The sequence below is a fragment of the Papio anubis genome, chromosome 5 (genome assembly GCF_008728515.1).
Source record: "Papio anubis isolate 15944 chromosome 5, Panubis1.0, whole genome shotgun sequence".
NCBI lineage: Eukaryota > Metazoa > Chordata > Mammalia > Primates > Cercopithecidae > Papio > Papio anubis.
In genome coordinates, this window is record NC_044980.1 from 127,139,009 (window position 1) to 127,163,874 (window position 24,866).

General features: G+C 41.7%; 1 protein-coding gene across 2 annotated transcripts; it reads left to right on the plus strand.

The window, feature by feature from the left end:
• UBE2B (ubiquitin conjugating enzyme E2 B) lies at positions 1-20,007 on the plus strand. 2 transcript variants are annotated; one of them, XM_003900106.3, is made up of 6 exons: positions 1-482; positions 2,600-2,680; positions 4,600-4,625; positions 8,221-8,310; positions 16,772-16,860; positions 18,697-20,007. In XM_003900106.3, exons 1-6 carry the CDS (start codon positions 439-441, stop codon positions 18,823-18,825), a joined length of 459 nt encoding a protein of 152 aa, XP_003900155.1. In that variant the 5' UTR covers positions 1-438; the 3' UTR covers positions 18,826-20,007. The 2 variants fall into 2 exon arrangements, with proteins under 2 accessions (XP_003900155.1, XP_021795384.1); XM_021939692.2 differs by lacking the exon at positions 8,221-8,310.
• The last annotated feature ends 4,859 nt before the right edge of the window (positions 20,008-24,866 follow it).

Sequence of the window (24,866 nt, forward strand, 5' to 3'; positions counted from 1 at the left end):
CCTGAAATCTCTGGCCCGGATACGTCCCTCTTTCTCCACCCCGCCGAGCCTAAACTAGAGACGGGGAGGCAGACAGGATAGTGTGTCGGTTTCGTGGTCTCTGAATCCACAACCTCTAGTCTGAACACAGAGAACACAAATTTATCGATCACTTCAGGAAGCCCAGGAAGAACCACGCCCCGCTGAAGGGCTCAGGGAACGCGCGCTCCCCCGTCCCGCCCCCTCCTCCCCCAGCACTCACTCTGTGGTAGCGGCGGAGGGCGGAGGGATCCGGAGGCGGCGGAGGGAGACGTCATTGCAGGGTTGTTTGTCAGTCTCGGCGGCGGCGGCGGCGGCGGCGGCAGCGGCGATCCACAGTGATTCGGCCGCCGCGCCGGGGGGTGGGGGGGCTGCGCGGGACTCTTTTCTTTCAGACTGACCGCGGGGCAGCTGCGGAGCATGTCGACCCCGGCCCGGAGGAGGCTTATGCGGGATTTCAAGCGGTAAGGGCCTTCAGCTTCGCATAGATGACGGCCCCTCAAAGCTGCGGGGCTGCAGGGCGTGGATCCCGGACACCTTCCCCTTGTGACCCTCAGAGGGCCGGCTGTGGGCCCAGGGGGACTGGCGGAAGCCGGGTCCTACCTCGGCCCCTACTCTCCTTATCCTTGCCGCTCGCTCTGGCGCCCCAAGAAATTTCGATACTGCTTCCCCTCCCCCCAAAAAGTAAAACGATGTCGATCGACTGGTCTAGGGTTCCCCGCTGCCCATTTCGGCCAGCTGCCCGGGGTCTCGTCCAGGGGATCAGACATCATCCTCCCGCCCCTGCACCCTGCGGAGACCCTTTCTTGTCCCCTGAAAGTGAGCTCCCGCGGGAGCTTGTTCTTCTCCGGCAGCACCAGTCAGCTTTGTTTCACGGCCCCTCAGTCTTCTCCGAGGAGCCGGGTTGGGGTGAACCTCCCCAGCCCCCCACCCCCGCCAGTCCTTTCCATTTCTGCCGTGAGGGTGGGGTCCAGTGCGTGAGGCTCGGAGGTTAACCCATCCCCCGAAACCCGACTCTGTCCCCGCCCGCCTGAAAAGACCTTGGGAACTGACTTAGAGATCTGGGACCTTAGAGCTGGCCACCCCGGCTGCCAGTGCCTTCTGGAACTCAGATCTGGCTGGTGAAGAAAGCCCTATCTATAGCCTCCCGAGTCTGGAAAAATGCCTTCCCTTAGACTGGCGCTAATTTGATACTCCCTGGGCCTCCTTAGGTAAATAAAATAGGGTTTTGTTAGGAGGTATTGGGGTTGTGAGGAAGAAAATGATTATTCCGTTAGTTTACCTTTTATTGGATACTTAGAGACGTAGAAAAAACAAAATAACGTAGAAAAAACAAAATAAGTGAGAAAACATTTTGATATTCTGCACATTTTTCTTAAAATTTTTTCTGGGGACACCTACCCTAATTGAACAAAATAGCATAAAAACATAGATTTGTCGCTCAGGAAGTCACCTCTCAGCTATTATAAAGCCTATGTGAGGCATTTGGATTTGGCCAACTTATTTAATTCATTCGTAGCTTCTCTTAGCCATTTAAAGGTAGGCGTCAAGCAGTGCAGTTCTTCTAAGGCTTCTGTTTGTGGTGGCCTAATTTGCTTGAGATTGACTAAAAACCATTTTTTTTATGTGAACTAGTTGCAAATTATGATGCCCTATGAAAACAACTCCATATGTATTTGTGAGTGTGTATAATGTAGCATTTTTAATTGAGGTTATAGTCTCTGAAAGGAGATGCCCTTTTTGGTGCAAAAGTCATTTTTCTAAAGCTTGAAATCAGTGTATCTGATTAGCACTCATGACTAAAATTCAGATAGTAAACTAGTTCATGTCATTGTCGCCCTGGCTCCTTACTGTAATGCTCTGCTTAATTCTGAGTTGAATACATGGCACCTTTTGTAGTTTTCCAGAGATCTATAGGTTACAAGAATTTGACTATGACGAATGTGGGAAAGCCTTGTATTGAGTCTCCTGATTTGAGAGGTAGATTTGATGTTAGTGCGGAGCCTTTAAAATAGGGACTGGCGGAAAACCTACTGATTACTTTTTAAAGCCATTGCTGTTTAAAGCAAAAGGGATAGAGTAAATCTGCTGCCTAATACTAGTTTCCTAGTTAAATTTAATGTGTTTTCAGTCATTTCGTGTTTACACTGAGGTTTGCTTTTTTTTTTTTCTTGTAGCCATTTTGCAGAAGTAGCCGTGGTTAGGATACACAGTCTTTGCATGTTTAGAGCAGCAAAATCAATGGTTCTGTAAAAATATTACTTGCTTTTGAGGTTTTAAACTTTTTTTGGTATAAGAGGACAGTCTATATACATCAATTCTTGAAGAGATAGTCTTGATAATATTGAAAGAGGGATGATTCTCAAGCCCTTCGGATTTTTAGGTAATTTGGAGAGATATTTAATAAGTATATATACCTGGTTAATATATCTAAGTCATATGGTTCATTTTAGTTCACAATAACAAGGAAATGGAGTTAGTCTGTGTCTCAAAATAGATGGTGTAGTGTCTGTAGGTGTTTATGTGGCCTCCTTAGTGGCCTTAATGTTCAACTTTTTAAATTACAACGCTGGATTTCTAGGTTACAAGAGGACCCACCTGTGGGTGTCAGTGGCGCACCATCTGAAAACAACATCATGCAATGGAATGCAGTTATATTTGGGTGAGTTGAAAGGTTTAACAAATAATAGGTGTGTGCTGAATCTTCAAGAAAAGTGAACATATAACAACTGTCTAGGAAAAGAAACTGAGGTAGAATGAGAGATCTTAAGGACTAAAACTGCAAGATAAATTAGAAAAAAATTTTTTTTCAATTAGAGTTTTGGCCCAGAACAGTAGCTCAACGCCTGGGAGGATCGCTGGAGCCCAGGAGTTCATCACCAGCCTGGGCGATATAGTGAGACAGTGAGACTCTGTCCCCTCTCCACGAAAAAAAGAGTTTTGGCCCAGTCTGGGCAACATAGTGAGAGACCTTGTCTCTACAAAAAGTATAAAACTAACTGGGCATGGTGGTGCCCAGCTACTTGGAAGGCCGAGGCAGGAGGATCACTTGAGCCCAGAAGTTTGAGGCTGCAGTGTGCCACTGCACTCCAGCCTGGGCAGCCAGCTATCCAAAAAAAAAAAAAGGAAAAAGTTTCAGCAGTTATACAAAGTTTATTTGCTCTTTGATGTTATTACATATGGTTTTATAATCACTTGGGGTTTTACTTTTAAGATACTACTCAAAACTAAATGGAATGGAATAATAAAGGAGAAACAGTAAGTTACTTTGTATAAAACATATCATGCAAATGCTCTCATTCTGTTGGAGCTGTTAAAAGGTTTGGAACCAAAAATATTAAGAACTTCCACTGCTGCAAGAGTCTAAGTGAAAATGATTCACAGCCCAGTGTAAAATAACAGAATGCAGCCATTTGAGAAGCAGCTGTAAATTTTACCTATTTTATATATTGCATATATGCTTTTTAATTTAAAATTTCCTTATGCTTTTTTTGTTTTTTCTAGACTTGATCTATTTTTTTCTTTCATTCCTTTGATACTAGAGTTTTGCATTAAAAAGTAAAAGGAATATGTTGATAAACAGAATTCTGACACTACAGAATCAGCTACAAGAGTCTACATTTAAAGACTAGTGGAAAATGAGTGAAGTTCATCCTCATAAAGTACTTCTGAATCTGAGTTGAATACGTGGCACCTTCAGGATATTATCCTGCTGCTTTGAGATCCTGAATATGCCTTGCAAGTAATAATTAAGCTTTATGCTGCTGCTTAGGAAAGATGAAATTGGGATGTGGGGGCAAGGATCTGAGCAAACAAATCTGGCTCTTTGGTGACATCAACTATGCTTAGCCTATTTGAACAAAAGTTGTGGCTCCATTGGAAAGCAGGACACTTGGGTTTAGCATCATAACTAGAGTATTGCTTTACTTCTTATTGTTGTAAAATGAAAAGATGACTTTCCCTCTTAAGAATATACATATGGGCCAGGTGCAGTGGCTCATGCCTGTAATCCCAGCACTTTGGGAGGCTGCGACGGGTGGATCACCTGAGGTCAGGAGTTCAAAACCAGCCTGGCCAAGATGGTGAAACCCCATCTCTACTAAAAATACAAAAATTAGCCGGGCGTCTGTAATCCCACCTACTCGGGAGGTTGAGGCAGGAGAATTGCTTGAACCTAGGAGAAGGAGGTTGCAGTGAGCCGAGAATGTGCCATTGCACTCCAGCCTGGGGGACAAGAGCAAAATTCCATCTCAAAAAAAAAAAAAAAAAGAATATACATATGTACAAAATGACTGGTCAGCATTAATGAAAGTTTTTTTGTGCTAAAATTATGGGCAAGTTTTTTTGTTTGGTTTCGTAAAACCACCCTAAAAGGAAAGCTTAGAATGAAAGTTACACTTTATGCCTGGGTCTATGAAAATTCAGGGCTAAAGTGTTATTAAACTCTATCTTAAAACTCCACAAATCATCAGAATGAGTCCCTCTTTTTCTGTTGGAGTAAATTTATCCTTTCCCATTCTTGAAAATCAAGAAAAAGCAGAATGAGAAACTTCTTTTAATCAGAAATCTTCTTGTTTTCAGACCAGAAGGGACACCTTTTGAAGATGGTAAGTCATACTCATTATGTTTTCTATAGTGTTATGAGGTTACTTTTTGGTAGAAAATTGTAACACCGACATATCTACTTGAAGCCATTTTCTATGGTTAATAGGCCAAGTTAAAAGTAAAGCTATGGAAAATTTATACTTTATAAGGGACTTTTTCCCACAGCAGCTTGGTCACCTCCATTCGTAACCGGTATTAAAGGTTACTTTAATATTTTTGTGTAGAACTGTAAGCCAAGATGGCAATGTTTATGTTGAGAATAGTTTAAATTTAGGTGGCCTTAATAAAGATATCTCTGAGGTGAACACCAGAAGAGTAAATCATGCTTTTTTACTTTGTTATCTTTGATATTTGACAGGGTGTTGAGCTGAACTTTTTAATAAACATACATAGCTGCCAGTAGTTTCAAGTACTACCAGCATTTAACACCCATAAGTAGTTACCATTTTGCATAATCTTTGGCATCTCAAGTTGCGTATTTTCATCGGGTCGAGGAAAATGGGAAACGAGTTCTAATAACGTATTTATAATTGAGCTTATCAAATTGATTTTAACCAGGTACTTAGAGTTTTCCTAATTATAGTATTGGATTTTAAGAAATTATTAAACAGCTTTGTTATTAACAAAATGACTTCAGAATTAATCCATCAAAAATATCCGAGAATATTGATAATTCTCTGTTTGTAAGGACGTAATCTCAATGTCCAGTAGGAGAAATGGTTAAGCAAATTATGATGTATCTGGATTCTGGAATATGTACCTGTTAAAGAATAAGGTAGATTTGGACATACTGTCTTAAGAGGACAAAAAAAACTGCAGGATAATGTTTGTTGTAGCATCACATTTTTAGTAAATACATATATGCATGTGTGTCTATGTTAAAGGGTTATATATCAAACTGTTATCAGTGATTATCTGTAGGTGGGGGTAAGGAGTTGAAGGAGGTACAAAAGATGCCAGTTGGCCAGGGCAGTTGCTCATACCTGTATAGCCAGCGCTTTGGTAGGCTTAGGCAGGTGGATCATGGATCACTTGAGCCCAGGAGTTTGAGACCAGCCTGCGGGAGCCCTTCTTTACAAAAAATTAGCCAGGCATGGTGGTACATGCCTTTAGTCCTAGCTACTTGGGAGGATCACTGGAGCCCGAGAGGTCAAGGCTGCAGTGAGCCCTGATGGAGCCACTGTGCTCCAGCCTGGGCGACAGAGTGAGACCCTGTCTTAAATTACCAATTTTTCTAAATTTCTTAAAGACATTTTTATTAGTATTAGGAAGCTCTGGACCCTTGACTATCTTTTTTTTTTTTTTTTTTTTTTTTTTTTTTTTGTCTCGCCGTCTCACCCAGGCTGGAGTGCAGTGGTGCAGTCTTGGCTCTCTGAAACCTCCGCCTCCCAGGTTCAAGTGATTCTCGTGCCTCAGCCTTCCAAATAGCTGGGATTACAGACATGCGCTACCATGCCTGGCTGATTTTTGTATTTTTAGTAGAGACAGGGTTTCACCATGTTGGCCAGGCTGGGGCCTTAAACTACTGACGTCAGGTGATCTGCCCGCCTTGGTCACCCAAAGTGCTGGGATTACAGGCATGAGCCATGCCCAGCCAAGTATCTGTCTTTTTAATATTCTGTATGATAGGAAGTAAGATGTATGAACAAAGCACTTCTGCATGTCATAGTATGATAGTTGTCTGGAAGAAAAGCACTTCTGCAGTTGTTGAAGTTGCAATTTGAACTACTTTTTTCATGGAACATTTTTACTTGAAAATACAGACAAGCTATGGTTATTCAGGTTTGAATATATGGCAGACATATTCTCAGAAGTGATGTAATAAGCTTGGTGTGGTGGCAGGCACCTGTAATCCCAGCTACTCGGGAGACTAAGGCAGGAGAATTGCTTGAACCTGGGAGACAGAGGTTGCAGTGCGCCGAGATCGCACCATTACACCCCAGCCTGGACAACAGAGCAAGACTCCATCTCAAAAAAAAATAAAATAAAAAGTGAGGGGAGATCTAAGTGGGTTGTTAGGTTAAGGATAACGACTGAAGATATTTGTTGCTGTTGATAAAATGACAGCTTCCTGATACTTACTTTTTGATGTTAGTGGGTAGTGTTACCTGTTGTGATTTTTTTGATAGTATATAATGCAATATGGCAACATTTGGAAGATTGGTAAAGTTGAGTCACCCAATATTTTGCAGATGTCCCAGGAGTAATAATACAAAACCATGAATGGGTAAAACGTATGTGAAATGAACAGATTTTAATGTAACTGAGTACAAAAAGTTGACTAATAATTTCAGATTCTATATTGCAGCAAACCTTTAAAAGAACTACCATTTGTTCTTTGGTATAATATCAAAACAGAATAGCTACAGTTACCTGAAAAAGCTATTAAAATACTACTTTTTTTGCCGGGCGCGGTGGCTCATGCCTGTAATCCCAGCGCTTTGGGAGGCCAAGGTGGGCGGATCACCTGAGGTCAGGAGTTCAAGACCAGCCTGGCCAACATGGTGAAACCTCGTCTCTACTAAAAATACAAAAATGAACCAGGCGGGATGGCGTGTGCCTGTAATCCCAGCTACTCCAGAGGCTGAGGCAGGAGAAATGCTTGAACCTGGGAGGCGGATAGATTGAGTGCAGAAGCAGATAAGCGAATCCAGCGGTCTTCTGTTAAACCAATCATTAAAGAGACAGTTGCAAATATGTAAAACAATGCTTACACTTACCACCAACTTGGGGAGAAATATAATTTTAATTTATATTATGTGTAATGGCTTTGCAGTTTAACCTACCTTTTTTTTTTTTTGGAGACAGTCTTGCCTTGCTCATGTCACCCGGACTGGAGTGCAGTGGTGCAATCTCTGCTCACTGCAACCTCTGCCTCCCAGGTTCACGCGATTCTCTTGCCTCAGTCTCCTGAGTAGCTGAGATTACAGGCACCCCCACACCTAGCTCATTTTTGTACTTTTAGTAGAGACGGGGTTTCACCATGTTGGCCAGGCTAGTCTCCAACTCCTGACCTCAGGTGATCCGCCCACCGCTTAGCCACCCAAAGTGCTGGGATTACAGGCATGAGCCACCGCACCCGGCTACAGTTATTTTTAATGAAGATTTTCTGAGTTAAACTTTTTTTTTTTTTTTTTTTGAGATAGAGTCTTGCTTTGTCGCCCATGCCAGAGCATAGCGGCATGATCTGGGCTTACTGCAACCTCCACCTCCTGGGAGCGTCCTTTGCCATGTGGTAGTCAGCCCCTCTCAAAATCCTTTGACCACCCCTCATTCTAAGCGATAATAAACTATTTGTAGTTCTTCAAATATGCATTTTAAATCTTGGTAGCTAGGGCCTAGTTGCCTTCCAAAAATATGACAGTTAACACTCCCACCAATAGCAACATGAATGTGCTTGTTCCCCAACTGCTTGCCAATGCTGCGTGCTATCATTCTAACATAAATAGAGTATATTTAGTATGTTTTGTGTGCCGAACCAAAGTTGACATACTAACTTTTATGTGGTTGTACAAAAACCAGTGTGCAGTTGAGAATTGATGAAGAGATTAAAAAGTCATGCTTGTCTTTACTATAATTATTTTATTTTCTCTCTAGGTACTTTTAAACTAGTAATAGAATTTTCTGAAGAATATCCAAATAAACCACCAACTGTTAGGTTTTTATCCAAAATGTTTCATCCAAATGGTAAGTAGCATTTTATAGATTTGGCAGATGATAGTGGGGAAAAGAGTTGTTTCCCTCCTTTTAGCTCTTTCACCTTACATTTCACTGTTAGGACTCACTTGCAGGTGTTGCTTCCATGTCCATGTTAGCCATGTATTTTGTTGTGGATTTTTTTTTTTTTTTTTTTTGAGACGGAGTCTGGCTCTGTCGCCCAGGCTGGAGTGCAGTGGCGCAATCTCGGCTCACTGCAAGCTCCGCTTCCCAGGTTCACGCCATTCTCCTGCCTCAGCCTTCCGAGTAGCTGGGACTACAGGCGCCCGCCACCACGCTTGGCTTATTTTTTGTATTTTTAGTAGAGACGGGGTTTCACCGTGTTAGCCAGGATGGTCTCGATCTCCTGACCTCGTGATCCGCCCACCTTGGCCTCCCAAAGTGCTGGGTTTGTTGTGGATTTTTGGTTTGTTTCTTGTTTCTTCAGAGACAAGGTTATACTCTGTCACCCCTGCTGGAGTGCAGTGGTGCAATCACAGTTCACTGTTACCTCAAACTCCTGGGTTCAAGTAATTCTCCTGCCTCAGACTCCTAAGTAGCTAGGATGACAGGCGTGGACCACCATGCCCAGCTAATTTTTTTTGTTTTCTTTTTCTTCTTTGTAGACACAGAGTCTCTGCATGTTACCCAGGCTGGTCCTTGAACCCCTAGCCTCAAGCAGTCCTCCCACTTTGACCTCCCAAAGCACTGTGATTACAGGAATGGGCCACCTTTTCCAGCCTTTAGCTATGTTTCTGTAGCTAGAATCTTATGAAGCTTCCAAATTTGAGGTCAAGTTGTTTTAATAACCCCTGAATTAAAAGTAATATGTGGTCGGGCATGGTAGCTCATACCTGTAATCTCAGCACTTTGGGAGGCCAAGTTGGGCGGATCACCTGAGGTCAGGAGTTTTGAGACCAGCCTGGCCAACATGGTGAAGCCCCATCACAACTAAAAATACAAAAATTAGCCAGGCATGATGGTGGGCACCTGTAATCTCAGCTACTCAGGAGGCTGAGACAGGAAAATCGCTCGAACCTGGGAGGCGGAGGTTGTAGTGAGTCGAGATCACAACACTGCACTTCAGCCTGGGTGACAAAGCAAGACTCTGTCTCCAAAAACACAAAGGTAATGTGTTAAGCCAGGCACAGTGGTGCACACCTGTAGTCCCAGCTACTCCGAAGGCTAAGGCAGGAGGGTGGCTTGAGGCCAGCCTAGGTAACATAGCAAGATCCTGTCTCTACTAAACTAAATAGATAAAAGTATTATCTATCTATTTGTGGAATTGTGAAAAATAACAAGAAAAATGTGTTGGCTGAAATTAAGCTTTCCAAAAATACAATTTTGGCCAGGCACAGTGGTTCATACATATAATCCCAGCACTTTGGAAGGCCAAGGTGGGAAGGTTGCTTGAGCCCAGGAGTTAGAGACCAGCCTAGGCAACATAGTGAGGTCCCATCCCTATAAAAAATTTAAAAAGTAGCAGGGCACGGTGGCGCACACCTGTAGCGTCAGCTACTTATGGAGGCTGAAGTGAGAGGATCACTTGAGCCCAGGAGGTCAAGGCTGCAGTGAGCCATGACTGTCCTACTGCACTCTAGCCTGGGCAACAGAGCAAGATCCTATCTCAAAAGTACAATTTTGCATATACAAAATTGTAGTCAGTGACCATGCACAGTGGTTCATGCCTATTAATTCCAGCACTTTGGAAGGCTGAGGCAGGTGGATTGCTTGAGCACAGGAGTTCGAGACCAGCTTAGGCAACATGATGAAACCCTGTCTCTACAAAAAATACAAAAATTAACTGGGCACAGTGGTGCATACCTGTCTTCCGAGGTACTAGGGAGCCTGAGGTGGGAGAATTGCTGGAGCCTGGGAGGTTGAGGCTGTAGTGAGCCATGATTGCACCACTGCACTCCACCCTGGGTGACAAAGCAAGACCCTGTCTCAAAAAAAAAAAAAAGGAAAAGAAAATTGGGATCATTTATGTATAAAATTAGGTGGTTGTTTGTTTGTTTTAATATACTGTGAACATTTTCCCTTATTAAATATTCTGGGCCAAGCACAGTGGCTCATGCCTGTAATCCCAGCACTTTGGGAGGGAAAGGCGGGCGGATCATGAGGTCAAGCGATCAAGACTATCCTGGCCAACATGGTGAAACCTCATCTCTACCAAAAATACAAAAATTAGCTGGGCATGGTGGCGCGTGCCTGTAGTCCCAGCTACTCGGGAGGCTGAGGCAGGAGAATTGCTTGAACCAGGGAAGCAGAGGTTTCAGTGAGCTGAGATCATACCACTGCACTCCAGCCTGGCAACAGAGCAAGACTTCATCTCAAAAAAATAAGTATTCTGATACATCATTTTTAATGGCAAAATGTTCTGTTACATAGATTTATTGTATTTTTAACCAGTGTCCAATTGTTGATAGTTTTCTTTTTTTTTTTTTTTTTTGAGACAGAGTCTTGCTCCTGTAAAAGCCCAAAACTGGAGTGCAGTGGCGGATCTCGGCTCCTGCAAGTCCGCCCTCCGGGTTTGCAGCTATTCTCCTGCCTCCAGCCCCTCCCGAGTAGCTGGGACAACAGGCACGCCATGACCCTTACCCGGCTGGTTTTGTATTTTTTAGTAGAGACGGGTTTCACCGTGTTGGCAGGATGGTCGATCTCCTGACCGTGATCCAGCGTCTGGAAGCCTCCCAAAGTGCTGGGGTTGCAGGCTTGAGCCACTCGCCCGACGATAGTTTAATTGTTTCGCAAATTTTAAAGTAGCACTTTGAACATTCTTAAAAATAAATCTTGTTTTTTTTTTTTTTTTTTTTGGGCAGATACCATCTATCACCAGGCTGGAGTGCGGCGGATCTCTCAGCTCACCGCAGCTCCACCTCCCGGGTTTTCATGCATTCTCCTGCCTCAGCTCCCGAGTAGCTGGGACTGGCCACCACCTCGCCCAGCCCGGCCCTAAGTTTTAAGTGGCCCAGTAGAGGCAGGGTTTCACCGTGTCAGCCAGGATGGTCTGGATCTCCTGGCCACGTGATCCGTGATCACCGGCCTCCCCAAAGTGCTGGGATTACAGGCTTGAGCCACCCCGCGCCCGACCAAAATAAATCGCCAAAATTTTTTTTTTTTTTTTTTTGAGAAAAGACTGAGTCCTATCACACAGGCTGGAGTAGTGGTGTGATCTTGACTCACTGCAACCATTACCTCCTGGGTTCAAGCGATCTTTAGCCTCAGCCTCCTGAGTAGCTGGGACTGCAGACGTGTGCCACCATACCCAGCTAATTTTTTTTTTTTTTTTTTTTTGAGACAGAGTCTTGCTCTGTTGGCCAGGCCTGGAGTGCAGTGGCAGGATCTCAGCTCACTGCAACCTCTGCTTCCCAGGTTCAAGTGATTCTTCTGCCTCAGCCTCCCAAGTAGCTTCATACCCAGCTAATTTTTATATTTTTAGTAGAGATGGGGTTTCACCATGTTGGTCAGGCTGATCTTGAACTCCTGACCTCAGGTGATCCGCCTGCCTTGGCCTCCCAAGTGTTGGGATCACAGGTGTGAGCTGCTGTGCCTGGCCTGAAAGTAAATCTTTCCAGATACTAATTATTTTTTGACTAAGTTTTTTGTTTGTTTTTTTAATTGCTGCATAACAAATAGACTAAGTTTTTTAAATGTGGGGATTACTGGGTCAGAGGCTTGTGTGTTTTTAAAGCTTTAATATCATTTTCCATTTTTTTCCTTCAGTGGAATTGTTTTCATTTTCACTTGGTAGAGTAGTTTGTTACTACTCTTCATTAAATGATGGCTAATTACTTTGTAATACATTTGGTCTTCCTTGACATCTTGCTGTTTACATCTATTACGTTTATATTTCTGGATTATTAATTACGTGAAAGACTTCTCCAAATTCTTGAAGCTCCTCTTCAGTTTTACAGCCTTTGCTCATTTAAATGTGGTGTTCCCCATCAGCCAACTCACTTTCAAGAAGAACATTTTCAGAGGTCCTCTTGGTCATGTCTCCAGTACTGCAGAATACATTATAGAGCTCCCTACCCAGAGGACAGATGTGTTTTGTTTGTGTCTGGAATCAAGATGACTTTTCAGTAATAGATACTACTTTTGGCGCTTCATTGCTATGAAGTTGCTTTTTCCTTCTAGTTGCCTTTTTTGCTTTTTTTTTTGGTCTAAGGTTTAATTTTATTTTCTGTTTCTCTTTTTGGGGAAGTTCCCAAGTCATTTACCATTTATTCCACTGTAGCTTTATCTTGCTTAGACTTGTTATTGAGTCAGACCAAACCAGTTATGGTAAGAGGGTCTTTAAATCAAGGTGGGAAAGATGGTAGAATGAGTAAGGGGTATAAATGTAGGATTATCAACTTAAGCAAATTTTTAAGAAAACACAGTGTATTTGGTTTTCACATCTCTTCATATTTATAGCATGGTTTCCCTTTTTTTCTGTTACGAGTCCTTTTTTATAATTTAACTTTTTGGTGTACTTTTTAAAAAACATTTATTGAAATATAATTTACACACCAAGCTGTTCACGCACTTAAATTGTACAGCTCAAATGGTTTTTAGCATAGTCACAACCATTACCATGACCACTTTAAAAACAACAAAAGCCCCATAACTATTATCTTAGCAGTCAACTGTGTTTGTCCTAATCCTCCCTGCTTCAGTCCTAGGTAACCCCCAATCTGTTTTCCCTCTAGATTTGACTATTCTGGACATTTCATATAAATGGAATCTTACAACATGTGGTCCTTTGTGACTAACTTCTGTCACCCAGCATGAAGTTTTCAAGGCTCATCTATGTTGTGACATAATAGTATTTGTGATTCATTTTTTATTGCTGAATAATATTCCATTGTATGGATATTCTATATTTTGTTCATCAGTTGATAAGATGTTTTGAGTTCTGGTTTACTTTTGGATTCTCAGAAATAGTTACTCAGAACTTTAAAATTGTTTTATACTTTTATGGGTTTTACACAGTTGCCAATTTTTGCTTTAGGCGGCTAAGTTTGATGTTTTTGTGGGATGGACAGTAAGTTGGCTTTGAAGCTGATAGATCTAGGCTAAGGCCAATGATTGGGAGTACTGAGCACATGGATGGTGACTGAGGCCACAGGAGTGAATAATACAGCCTGGTGTGTGTATAAAGGGTAAGAAGGAAAAGGGCCTATGATAGAGTCTGGAAGAATCACAGTGTTTAAGTGTGATTTGCTCCCCACTCCCTGTTATGGTTTGCTCCATGAAGTGGTATCTGTAACATTTAAATGCATTTACCCTTTGTTTTACATAGCAGTTCACTTCTAGAAATTTTTTCTACAGATAGTCTCACAATTGGGCAAATATTTATATTCATTGCTTGTATTTTCACAGAATCAGTCTAAAAGGGGAAGAACCCTCCCAGATGTTAGGACTTTTGATACCTGTCACTTGATTTTTTTTTTTTTTTTTAAATGAAAGGAATATGTATACTCATTGCACAAATAAATCATAAACACAAGGAAGGATAAAGAAAATAAGATAGGCCTGGCCGGGCGCGGTGGCTCAAGCCTGTAATCCCAGCACTTTGGGAGGCCGAGACGGGCGGATCACGAGGTCAGGAGATCGAGACCATCCTGGCTAACACAGAAAAAAAAAAAAAAAAAAAAAAAAAAGAAAATAAGATAGGCCAGTCACAGTGGCTCACGCCTGTAATCCTAGCACTTTGGGAGGCTGAGGCAGGTGGAGCACGTGATCAGGAGTTCGAGACCAGCCTGGCCAGCATAGTGAAACCCTGTCTGTACTAAAAATATAAAAAATTATCCGGGCATGGTGACGTGTGCCTGTAATCCCAGCTACTTGGGAGGCTGAGGCAGGAGAATTGCTTGAACCCAGGAGGTGGAGGTTGCAGTGAGCCGAGATTGCGCCACAGAACTCCAGCCTGGGTGACAGAGCGAGACTCCATCTCGAAAAAAAAAAAAAAGGATCATCCGCTGGGCGCAGTGGCTCACGCCTGTAATCCCAGCACTTTCGGAGACTGAGGCAGGCCGATCACCTGAGGTCAGTAATTTGAGACTAGCCTGGCCAACATGGTGAAACCCCATCTCTACTAAAAATACAAAAATTAGCTGGGTGTGGTTGTACATGCCTGTGACCCTAGCTACTCGGGAGGTTGAGGCAGGAGAATTGCTTGAACCCAGGAGGTAGAGGTTGCAGTGAGCTGAGTTCTCACCACTGCACTCCAGCCTGGACAACAGACCGAGAATCCATCTTAAAAAGCGATGGTTGAGAAGGCGTAGGATTTGAAGTCGCTCGGAGACTTTTCCGGCCAACATGGCAGAAACATCGCTTGGCTAAAATGCAAAATAGCCGGACGGTGGCGGCAGAACAGCTGAGTAGGGATAATCCTCAATTTGAGGTAAGCTGCAGTGAGTCGCAGATCGCATTCACATTATACTCATCTCTAAGTAACAAGAAAGCAAAACTATAACCCCCGTAAAAAAAAAAAGGACAAGAAAATAAGATCATCCATAACCCTACTATTACACAATCCACTACCGGGTCGGGAAGGTAGCTTGCCGCACTGTATCTGGGAGGTCGAGATCACGAAAGTCAGGAGATCGGCATCTCCTCCATCTGGAATGACGTAGAAACTATTTACTAAAAAATGTTAAAAACTGCCGGGCGAGGGAGTGCTGAGCTGGAGGGTTGAGAATTAGAGAGGTTTGCAGTGAGTTGAGAGACCTCCAGCTCAAGCGACAGAGCGAGACTCGTCAAAAAAAAAAAAAAAAAAAAACAACATCCACTACTCAATATTTTACATTCAGTCTTACTCTAATGTTTTGTGACTACATATACTTTAAATGAATTTATATAAAATTTTTTAATCAAAATAGGGAATTATAACTAAAAACATTTTTAAGGTAATATTCTGTGGATGTCTTACTCTATAAAACAGTAGATATGTATCATTTCTGGTGATTGTGTTGCTATTGTTTATATGAATGTATCAGTCATTGTTTATTTAGCCAGTTCCCTCTTCTATGGACCACAAGGTAGTTTTCAGTTTTTCACTTTTTTTTTTTTTTTTTTTTTTGAGATAAGAGTCTTGCTCTGTCACCCAGGCTGGAGTGCAGTGGCACAATCTCGGCTCACTGCAACCTCTGCCTCCTGGGTTCAAGCAGTTCTCCTGCCTCAGCCTCCTGAGTAGCTGGGACTATAGGCGTACCCTACCGTGCCTGGCTAATTTTTGTATTTTTAGTAGAGACGGGGTTTCACCATGCTGGCCAGGCTGGTCTCGAACTCGTGACCTCATGATCCACCTGCCTCGGCCTCCCAAAGTGCTGGGATTACAGGCATGAGCCAGTGCACCTGGTCTTCTACTCTTATAAGTAGTATTATAGTGAACAACCTGTAAGTCAATCTTCGTGCATATCCACGTTTATTTCCTTAATTTCTAAGAGTGTAATTGCTATGTCAAAAATAAGCAGTTTTTTAAAAGCTTTAACAATATTTAGAAATACGGAATTTAAATAGATTGCTAAATCATGTGTGTTGAAGAAATTTAACTCAAAGCCTCCTGATCATAACATGCTGTGAAAGAACATGAAAATGAATCTTAGTTCATTTTCTGCTACAACAGAATAGCAGGGACTGATAATTTGTCAACAATAGTAGTTTGTTTGGCTCATGGTTCTGGAGACTGGGAAGTCCAAGAGCATGGCACCAACACCTAAGCAAGGTCCTTGGTGCTGTGACATCCCATGGTGGAAGGCAGAATGACAAGTGAGCACACAAGACATGAGAAATAGTGCCAGACTCATCCTTTTATCTGGAGTCCACTCCTGCCATCAGCTCTCGTGACCTAAGCACTTCTTAAAGGTCCCACTTCTCAACAGTGTTACAGTGGCAATTAAATTTCTTTTTTTTTTTTTTTCTTTACTTAATTATTTTTATTTTTATTTTTTTGAGACGGAGTTTTACCCTGTCATCTAGGCTGGAGTGCAGTGGTGTGATCTCGGCTCATTGCAACCTCTGCCTCCTGAGTTCAAGCGATTCTTCTGCCTCAGCCTCCCAAGTAGCTGGGATTACAGGCATGCGCCACCACGCCTGGCTAATTTTTATATTTTTAGTAGAGACGGGGTTTCACTATGTTGGCCAGGTTGGTCTCAAACTCCTGACCTCAGGTGATCCACCCGCCTCAGCCTCCCAAAGTGCTGGGATTACCAGCATGAGCTACCGTGCCCAGCCTCCAGCAATTACATTTCAACATGAGTTTTGGAGAGAACATTCAAACTATAGCAGGTGCAGAATAAGAGACTTTAGTTTTAAGACAGGTTTTCCTTTGATACAGAAGAATTTAGTTATTACCTAATATTTAAAACATCTAAGCCAAGCATTCTGTTTGTGGTAAAGATTTCTCTTAACTGTTAGATAAGACAAAGTGAATGTGTAACCAATTTTAGTGTTGTCTTTGCAGTGTATGCTGATGGTAGCATATGTTTAGATATCCTTCAGAATCGATGGAGTCCAACATACGATGTATCTTCTATCTTAACATCAATTCAGGTAAGTATGTGTTAAGATGTATTATAGTTTGTCAGTATTCTGTAGGATACAGTCAGCTCCTTTAGGAGCACTGTAACCTGCTTAGCACACAGGTAACCAATGGCAGAGCTTGGACAAGAATCCATGCTTTTCAGCTAACTTCTCTTTCAGTAATGCCTACATGGGATCCAGTCTGCAGTCCCTTTCCTGATTGTGTAAGTTACATGTTCTCACAGGTCAAACCTAATTTGTGTCCATGAAGCATAGCCAACGGTTGTGGAAAAGAAAAAAATGGCTTGGAAAAACCATAGGAACCTAAAGAAACTGCCAAGCGCAGATAAGCATTGAATGTGTTACCCCATCCAAGAAATTCTGTTTTAAAAAAAGAAAGGAAAATTAATGTAACCATTTGCCGAAGCAGTCTGGCAGAATATTTCAGAATAGATCTTTGAATGAAAATTTAGGAGGGGTGGAGTGAGGGGTGTTTTGGTTTTGTGGATTTAAGAGGAGCAGAAATAATATGTTGGTTTGTGATGTTCTTTTTAAAGTTTTTTCTGTCACACTTCTTTAATTCTGGCCTTTTTTTTTTTTTTTTTTTTTTTTTTTGAGACAGAGTCTTGCTGTGTTGCCCAGGCTGGAGTGCAATGGCTCAATCTTGGCTCACTGCAACCTCTGCCTCCCAGGTTCAAGTGATTCTTCTGCCTCAGCCTCCTGAGTAGCTGGGACTACAGGCATATGCCACCACGCCCAGCTAAGTTTTTTGTATTTTTAGTAGAGATGGCGTTTCACAGTGTTAGCCAGGATGGTCTCTATCCAACCTCATGATCCGCCCACCTCGGCCTCCCAAAGTGTTGGGATTACAGGCATGAGCTACTGTGCCAGGCCAATTCTGGTCATCTTACAAGCATTGTTTTTCAACCTTCCTATCTCATTCTCTTCCTGCTAAATGTATATGTTTTGTTGATTAAAGGAAATAAGACTTATCCCCCAACTTTTACTGTCAGACATTTGCAAAGTAACTGCAGTAGTAGAGTTTAACCTTGGAAAATGTTGGATACTGACAGATTTATTGATACTATATCTTAACCAAATTAAGCTGTTCATTTCCTTGGTTTAATGAGAAAATCTCAGTATGCTTTAAGAATATTCTTTTCTGATTTCTTTGAAATTATAGGTATTTTTTTCTTTTTCTTTTTTTGAGACGGAATTTCACCCTTGTTGCCCAGGCTGGAGTGCAATGGCGCAGTCTCGGCTCACCGCTACCTCTGTCTCCCAGGTTCAAGCAATTCTCCTGCCTCAGCCTCCTGAGTAGCTGGGATTACAGGCATACGCCACCACACCTGGCTAATTTTGTATTTTTAGAAATTATGGGGTTTTCTTCATGTTGGTCAGGCTGGTCTCGAACTCCCTACCTCAGGTGATCTGCCCGCCTCGGCCTCCTATAGTGCTGGGATTACAGGCATGAGTCACCACACCTGACCTCTTTTTCGTTTTAAATAGAAACAGAGTTTCCCTATGTTGCCCAGGCTGATCTTGAACTGCTGGGCTCAAGGGATCCTCCTGCCTCGGCCTCCCAAAGTGTTAGGATAACAGGCGCAAGCCACTGTACCCAGCCAAAACTGTAGGTCTTAAAGCAATTGAGAACATTATTTCAGAAGCTTAAGTTCCTTAGCAGCAGGAAACCTCATAATATTTATCAAATCATTTCTAAAAGTATTTAGACCCAAAGTTATATGACATGTTAATCTCTGAAGTAATTTGTTGTTTTGTATAACTTCTCTGTAATATATTCCATATCTGACCCGTTAGTATAAAGAATAACTAAGCAAATCTGTTTTTTCTTTTCTTTCCTCCTAGTCTCTGCTGGATGAACCGAATCCTAACAGTCCAGCCAATAGCCAGGCAGCACAGCTTTATCAGGAAAACAAACGAGAATATGAGAAAAGAGTTTCGGCCATTGTTGAACAAAGCTGGAATGATTCATAATAGACAACTGGTCTGTTAATCTTTTTCATCATTGTTGTGTATAATTTACCTCTCAGTAGAAAGGCTAACAAATTTTAAGTGCCACAGGTTTTAAGGATTCTGCAGAAAAAAAAGAGAAAAGTCCTTCAGTTTAGAACCTACAAAAGCTTGTGTATCTTGATTAATGTACTTTTTATTGCATGGTGTGAACTAAGTTATTGCTGCATAAATTTGTAATATATCCTGTTTGTATTTTTTTCCAAGTGTATAATGTTGGTGTGGAGTTTTCATGACAGAATATACACATTTTGTAAATCTGTACTTTTTTCAAATATTGAATGCCTTATTTTTGAATTCTTTAGATTTTTAAATTGGAGAAAAGCACTTAAAAGTTTTTTATATATGAATATTACATGTAAAGCTGTTAAAATACATAACTTCAGTGCAAGAGACTTTGTCACTTATTTCCTTATGTGTGTAGGAGGGGTTAATAAGTCTCTAGCTCTCCATCTATTGATAGTTTCATTTACAATTTCAAAAGAACATTCTTACATTTTATCAAGGAAGTCTTCAAATTTGATTCTAAATAGCAATTATAATCTCCAACTTTATTTTGAATGTACCTATATTAGTTTCAATTGAGTAATTCTAGACATAACTGGTTTGGTTCTGTCCAACTCTGTATTTAGGCCATTTGTTACAGTTTCTTCATGCATTACTTACTGTTAAAACTGTACCTTTTGCGGTTTCACAGTTAGCACTTCTGCCACGAGCAGAGAACTGATGCGACTTGTTTTGCTGCTTGGTAGCACTTTAAAAATTTTTTGATTAATGAAGAAAGTAAAACCATAAACATTTGCCAAAAATTCATGCCCCAGTATTAGCAATGAATTGATTGCATTGGTTTGAGAAAGGCACATCTTGGAGGGAAATCTTGGTGTAACTTAAATATTTGAAAATTACCTTTAATGCAATGCATATCTGTTTATTCTGGGAAATGTTTTAATGCCAGGGCCTGCTGAGTTGCTTCTTCTTGTGGAGATTTTTTTTTTTTTAATCTCCTGAGTTGTATAAAAGTTGTACTGCATCTTAGTTTACTGGATAAATTTAAAACACAGTATTGTAGAAAGCTAATACAAAACTATCCTATGCCTTCAAATAGTATAGAAAATGGAAAATACACAAGTAAATTCTGTTGAACCACCTGTGTAGTCTCTCTAGTAGATAAAACAGCTATTTCAGTAACCCCAAGAGTTTCTTGTCATATCCATAAGATTGGGTTACAGTATGGCAATATCTACAGCTTCTATTCATTATGCAATGTTTAACATTGATTGGATAAATGATTATGGGCTGGGCCAGGTGGCTCCCACTTGTAATCCCAGCACTTTGGGAGACAAAGGCGGGAGGATCACTTGAGGCCAGGACTTCGAGACCAGCCAGGGCAACATAATAAGACTTTGTCTCTACTTTAAATTTTTATAAAATCAATTGGGCATAGTGGCGCTTGCCTGTAGTCACAGCTACTTAGGAGGCTGAGGTGGCAGAATAGCTTGTGCCTAGGAGGTTGAGGCTGCAGTGAGCTGTGATTATGCCATTGCACTCCAGCCTGGGTGACAGAGCAATACCCTGTCTTTAAAAATAAAAGCTATTACTTGGCAAATTCTGGGGTAAGTGTATGATCTTAGGGAACTTTGATACCAATGGGAATTCACTCACTGGAATCGTGGCTCCCAAAAAGATGCTTTAATTGGGTGGTGCTTTTATAATTTAGCTCCAAAACAAATTATAGACATTCACTCCAGTAACTCCTAGATTAAATATACAGTAGCCATGAGGGTCTGCCCTCTTATTTCATTAAATGCTATCTGGTTACTACTTCAACATCGATTTTTATTCTTGACCTGTTTTTGCCTTTCCCAGTTTAAAACAGGAACATTTCAAGTATTGGTAGATTATTATAAAGAAGTTACTTTGCAGGGAGGTCAGTGAGTTCTAACCAACAAAATTCAACACATGCATAAAACTCACAGCGTCCACATTCCTTTTCGAGAAAATCCTTAAGAAGGTTCAATCTATACGCTTTTTTCAATCCTCACTTTTTTCTGCAGCCTTGGAACAGATTCCTATTTTTTTGGTTAAGTAGCAGATACAAACCTTCGATTTACAAGGTTGAGTTGTACAAAGTGTTTACTTTAAACTCTAGGTCAGTTTCATAAATGTATGCTAGGGCTAGAACTAAAATACATTTATTTATGTTGGTAAAAAGTTATATTGATGGATTCATGTTAAAAAGTTTAAATGCATGTGTGGTGCAATTCCCTGTAACAATACCCCTAGCACAGAATAATCTGTGAAAGGCACTATTCTAAGCACTTTTAACATACATTATTTCGTTTCAAATTCACAAATACAGTGGCTCACGCCTGTAATCCCAGCACTTTGGCAGGCTGAGGTGGGCCGATCACCTGAGGTCAGGAGTTCAAGACCAGCCCGGCCAACATGGCGAAACCCCGTCTCTACTAATAATACAAAAATTACCCAGGCATGGTGGCATGTGCCTGTAATCCCAGCTACTCGGGAGGCTGAGGCAGGAGAATCACTTGAACCTGGGAGGCAGAGGTTGCAGTGAGCCGAGACCTCACCACTGCATTTCAGCCTAGGCAACAGCGAGACTCCGGCTCAAAAAAAAAAAACAAAGATGATGATGAAACTAGGCACAGATAGATGAAGTGACTTGCTCAAGATCAACCAGCCAGTAAGTTATAGAACTAGGATTTGAACCCTATGTGGTCTTATCCAGAAATGTGCTCTCTTTTCAGAGGCTGAGATTGGTTTTAGAAATTCTATAGAACTTCAACATTCATCCCAATTTGTGGAAATACTTTATTTAGTTTTATACAGACTTGTGTCTACTCCAGTGAAAAGGTTTCCTTTTTTTTTTTGAGACAGGGTCTTGCTCTGTTTCCCAGGCTGGATGCAGTGCCTCCAGGCAGCTCACTGCAGTCTCAACCTCCCAGGCTTAAGCCGTCCTACCACGTCAACTTCCTGAGCAGCTGAGACTACAGGTGCATGCCCCCACACCCAGCTAATTTTTTTACTTTTGTAGAGACGGTGTCTCACTATGTTGGCCAGGCTGGTCTCAAAGTCCTGGGCTCAACTGATCATCCTGTCTCAGCCTCCCAAAGCACTGGGATTACAGGCATGAGCCACTGCACTCAGCTGAAAGTGCTTTCTTGACTACTGTTTTCCACTGACTTTAGGAATACTTTCTGGTTTCTATATAAAGGACTGACTTATCAATAAGCCACATTTTTCCCCTTCCTGGAAATATCCTTGAGTCTATAGGATTTCTCTCCTCCACCCCCCCCCCACCCCACACACCAAGTTTCATTAATATGAATAACTTTCCATGCTTCTTGTGTTCACAGGATGGCCTAGGAATTTTTAGTTGAGCCAAAAAGATGAATGAGCTGTGCCCATTACAAACCTTGTTGATATCTGACTGCTCCACAGCTCTAAATTCACTCATGTAGGTGGAAGATAGCAGAGAAGTAAGTTATTAAAGGTGTGGTATTAGTAACCGTCTGTTTAATGCCCATTAAACAAAGTTAACTGCCTATTTATTCATTTAGTATTCTTTAAGAGATAACCCTGAGGATCATAGTATACTTCAGAGTTACGTCTAAGGTGTTTCATATTTCAGTTCTCCCAGGTTTTAAGAAGTAGGGATCAAATTTTGTAGTCTTGATGGTATTTATGACAGTTCTTTTCCATTGCATTCAACAATGTAGAGTCCAAGTGGAATCTGAGTTATGTGAGAATCATGTATTTAAATAGAAAAGTGAATAGTTGGAAAGCTATTCATGGTAAATGAAATTATCCGTAGGACAGAGGCCTTATGCCAAGATGGTAGCTCTATTACTTTAGTTCCCATCTAGTTATGGAGGGAATTAACTGTTACCAGATGGGGGAAAGATTAGTTGTCATCAGTCATTCTAGTATATGACAGCAAAGATATCTAAATTTTATTGTTGAAAGGACTTTATTGTTTGAACAAAGAAGACACAATTAAATGTGTGCCATTCTTCCTTCAATGAATTCTCCTCACCATCACTACAGCTTTTTAAAACAATTTTGTCAGAAATATCTTGAGGTTTCAGTGCTTCTTGTGTTCACAGGATGGCCTAGGAATTTTTAGTTGAGCCAAAAAGATGAATGAGCTGTGCCCATTACAAACCTTGTTGGTTATCTGACTGCTCCACAGCTCAACATTAGTTCCTTGATGGCTGAAATCAAGAACCCTGGAAGAACTTGGGCTCCAGAGTTCTCTTTGCCATATGGAAGATTCAGACTTGCTTGAGAAACTTGCATATGAAATAACTTTCAGGAAGTAAATGCTAAAGCTTGGCCACATGTTGCTTTTGTTCATCAGTGACTTCTGGATTAATATATTTGGGAAGACTCTAATATATAATAGCGTGGGCTCTGCCTGGAGAAAGCAAAGTAACCTTTTAGCCAATTAGAGAAAGTCTTTATATAATAGTAACAGTCTTGGTTACAAGTATGATACTTCTGTAGTCTTTTAGGGGAGGTTGGCTCCTCTGAAGTCTTATTTGGAAGACAGATTCATAAAGTGCCACTGGGCTGGGAACTCCTGTAAAGGGAATTGAAGCCTGTCTCTGAAAAGATCCCCCTCTGAAAAGTTCCCCTCGGGTTCCATCAACCTGAACAATTTAGTCATTCTTCTGGAATGCAGGAGTTGTTCTCTACTGTGTCTTTAAGACTGCCAAAATGCAAACATAAAAGCACTTGAGGCAAATCCCCCTAAGAGCAAAGGGGACTGGGTGCCGTGGCGGCTCACGCCTGTAATCCCAGCACTTTGGGAGACTGAGGCAGGTGGATCACCTGCGGTCAGGAATTGGAGACCAGCCTGGTCAATGTGGCGAAACCCCGTCCCTACTAAAATTAAAAATTAGCCAGGGGTGGTGGAGGGCGCCTGTAATCCCAGCTACTCAGGAGGCTGAGGCAGGAGAATTGCTTGAACCCTGGAGGCGGAGGTTGCAGTGAGCTGAGATTGCGCCATTGCATTCCAGCCTGGGTGACAGAGCGAGACTCCATCTCAAATAAAGAGCAAAGGGTTGGTTTTACTGCTTTATTTCTGAAGCCCAAGGGATATATTACCCTCTTCCTTTTCCCCTTTACAAACAAGATCTTTTGCCAATACCATAACTCACCAGTACAGGAGTGCTGGACTAGCAGCACTCCTGAACAGGAGAATATCAAACAGAAAGGGTTGAAGTTCTTTGGCTGGCCCCTATATAAAGTCATTGTATAAGACTGAATTGGAAATTTTATGTTTTTGTGTTGATGTTAGTACAAAGAAAACAACAGGAAGTTGCTTAGCTGTTAACCTCATTTTAAATCTGAGGGATATTTTCCCCTTCCTATAGAAAAAAATGCTTTTGCTTGGCCTAATGACCATACTGGGCAGACAACAGGGTGAAGTCCAGAGACTTCAGCCCGTGTTATTAGTTTCAGCTACAGATGAGAAATAGCACTCCAAAGAAAAGCTAAACTGGTAACCTTGCTGTGTAGCAGAGATCTTTGGTCATAGGAGTATTCCTGTATGGGCCATAAGGTTGTGGTTTGAGGTGGAAACGCTGGAACATCAGCTGGAAAGTTGCCTTTAGAATAAAGACAAAGAACCTTCTGCAAGCCAGCCAAGGCAATACCAGGGCTTGGAGGTGGCGAGTTTGATAAACTAATCTGTAGGAAAAAGTTCCTGTCTTAGTGCTTAGACAGTTTTTGTTTGTTTGTTTGTTTGTTTTGATAGAGACAGGGTCTTGCTACATTAATTCTTTGACTGGGGCTTGGTCTTCTTTTGCACAGGGCAGCTTGAGACTACAATCACTATGGCTTCCTCTCAAAACCAAGTCAGGGATTAGGCTCTAAGAATAACAATACAAGTACTAAAGACTGAAATTTTATTAAAGCCAAAGATTGAGAACTAGTTTCCAGACAGCTTCTGGCCAAGCATGCATAGGCTGTCAGCAGGAGTC

What these genes read in the sequence shown, in the direction of transcription:
- UBE2B (XM_003900106.3), top strand. Translation starts at nt 439, where the DNA reads ATGTCGACCCCGGCCCGGAGGAGGCTTATGCGGGATTTCAAGCG. An exon ending in CTTATGCGGGATTTCAAGCG is followed by an intron (nt 483 to 2,599) that starts GTAAGGGCCTTC and finishes CTGGATTTCTAG; the next exon opens with GTTACAAGAGGACCCACCTG. An exon ending in AGGGACACCTTTTGAAGATG is followed by an intron (nt 4,626 to 8,220) that starts GTAAGTCATACT and finishes TTTTCTCTCTAG; the next exon opens with GTACTTTTAAACTAGTAATA.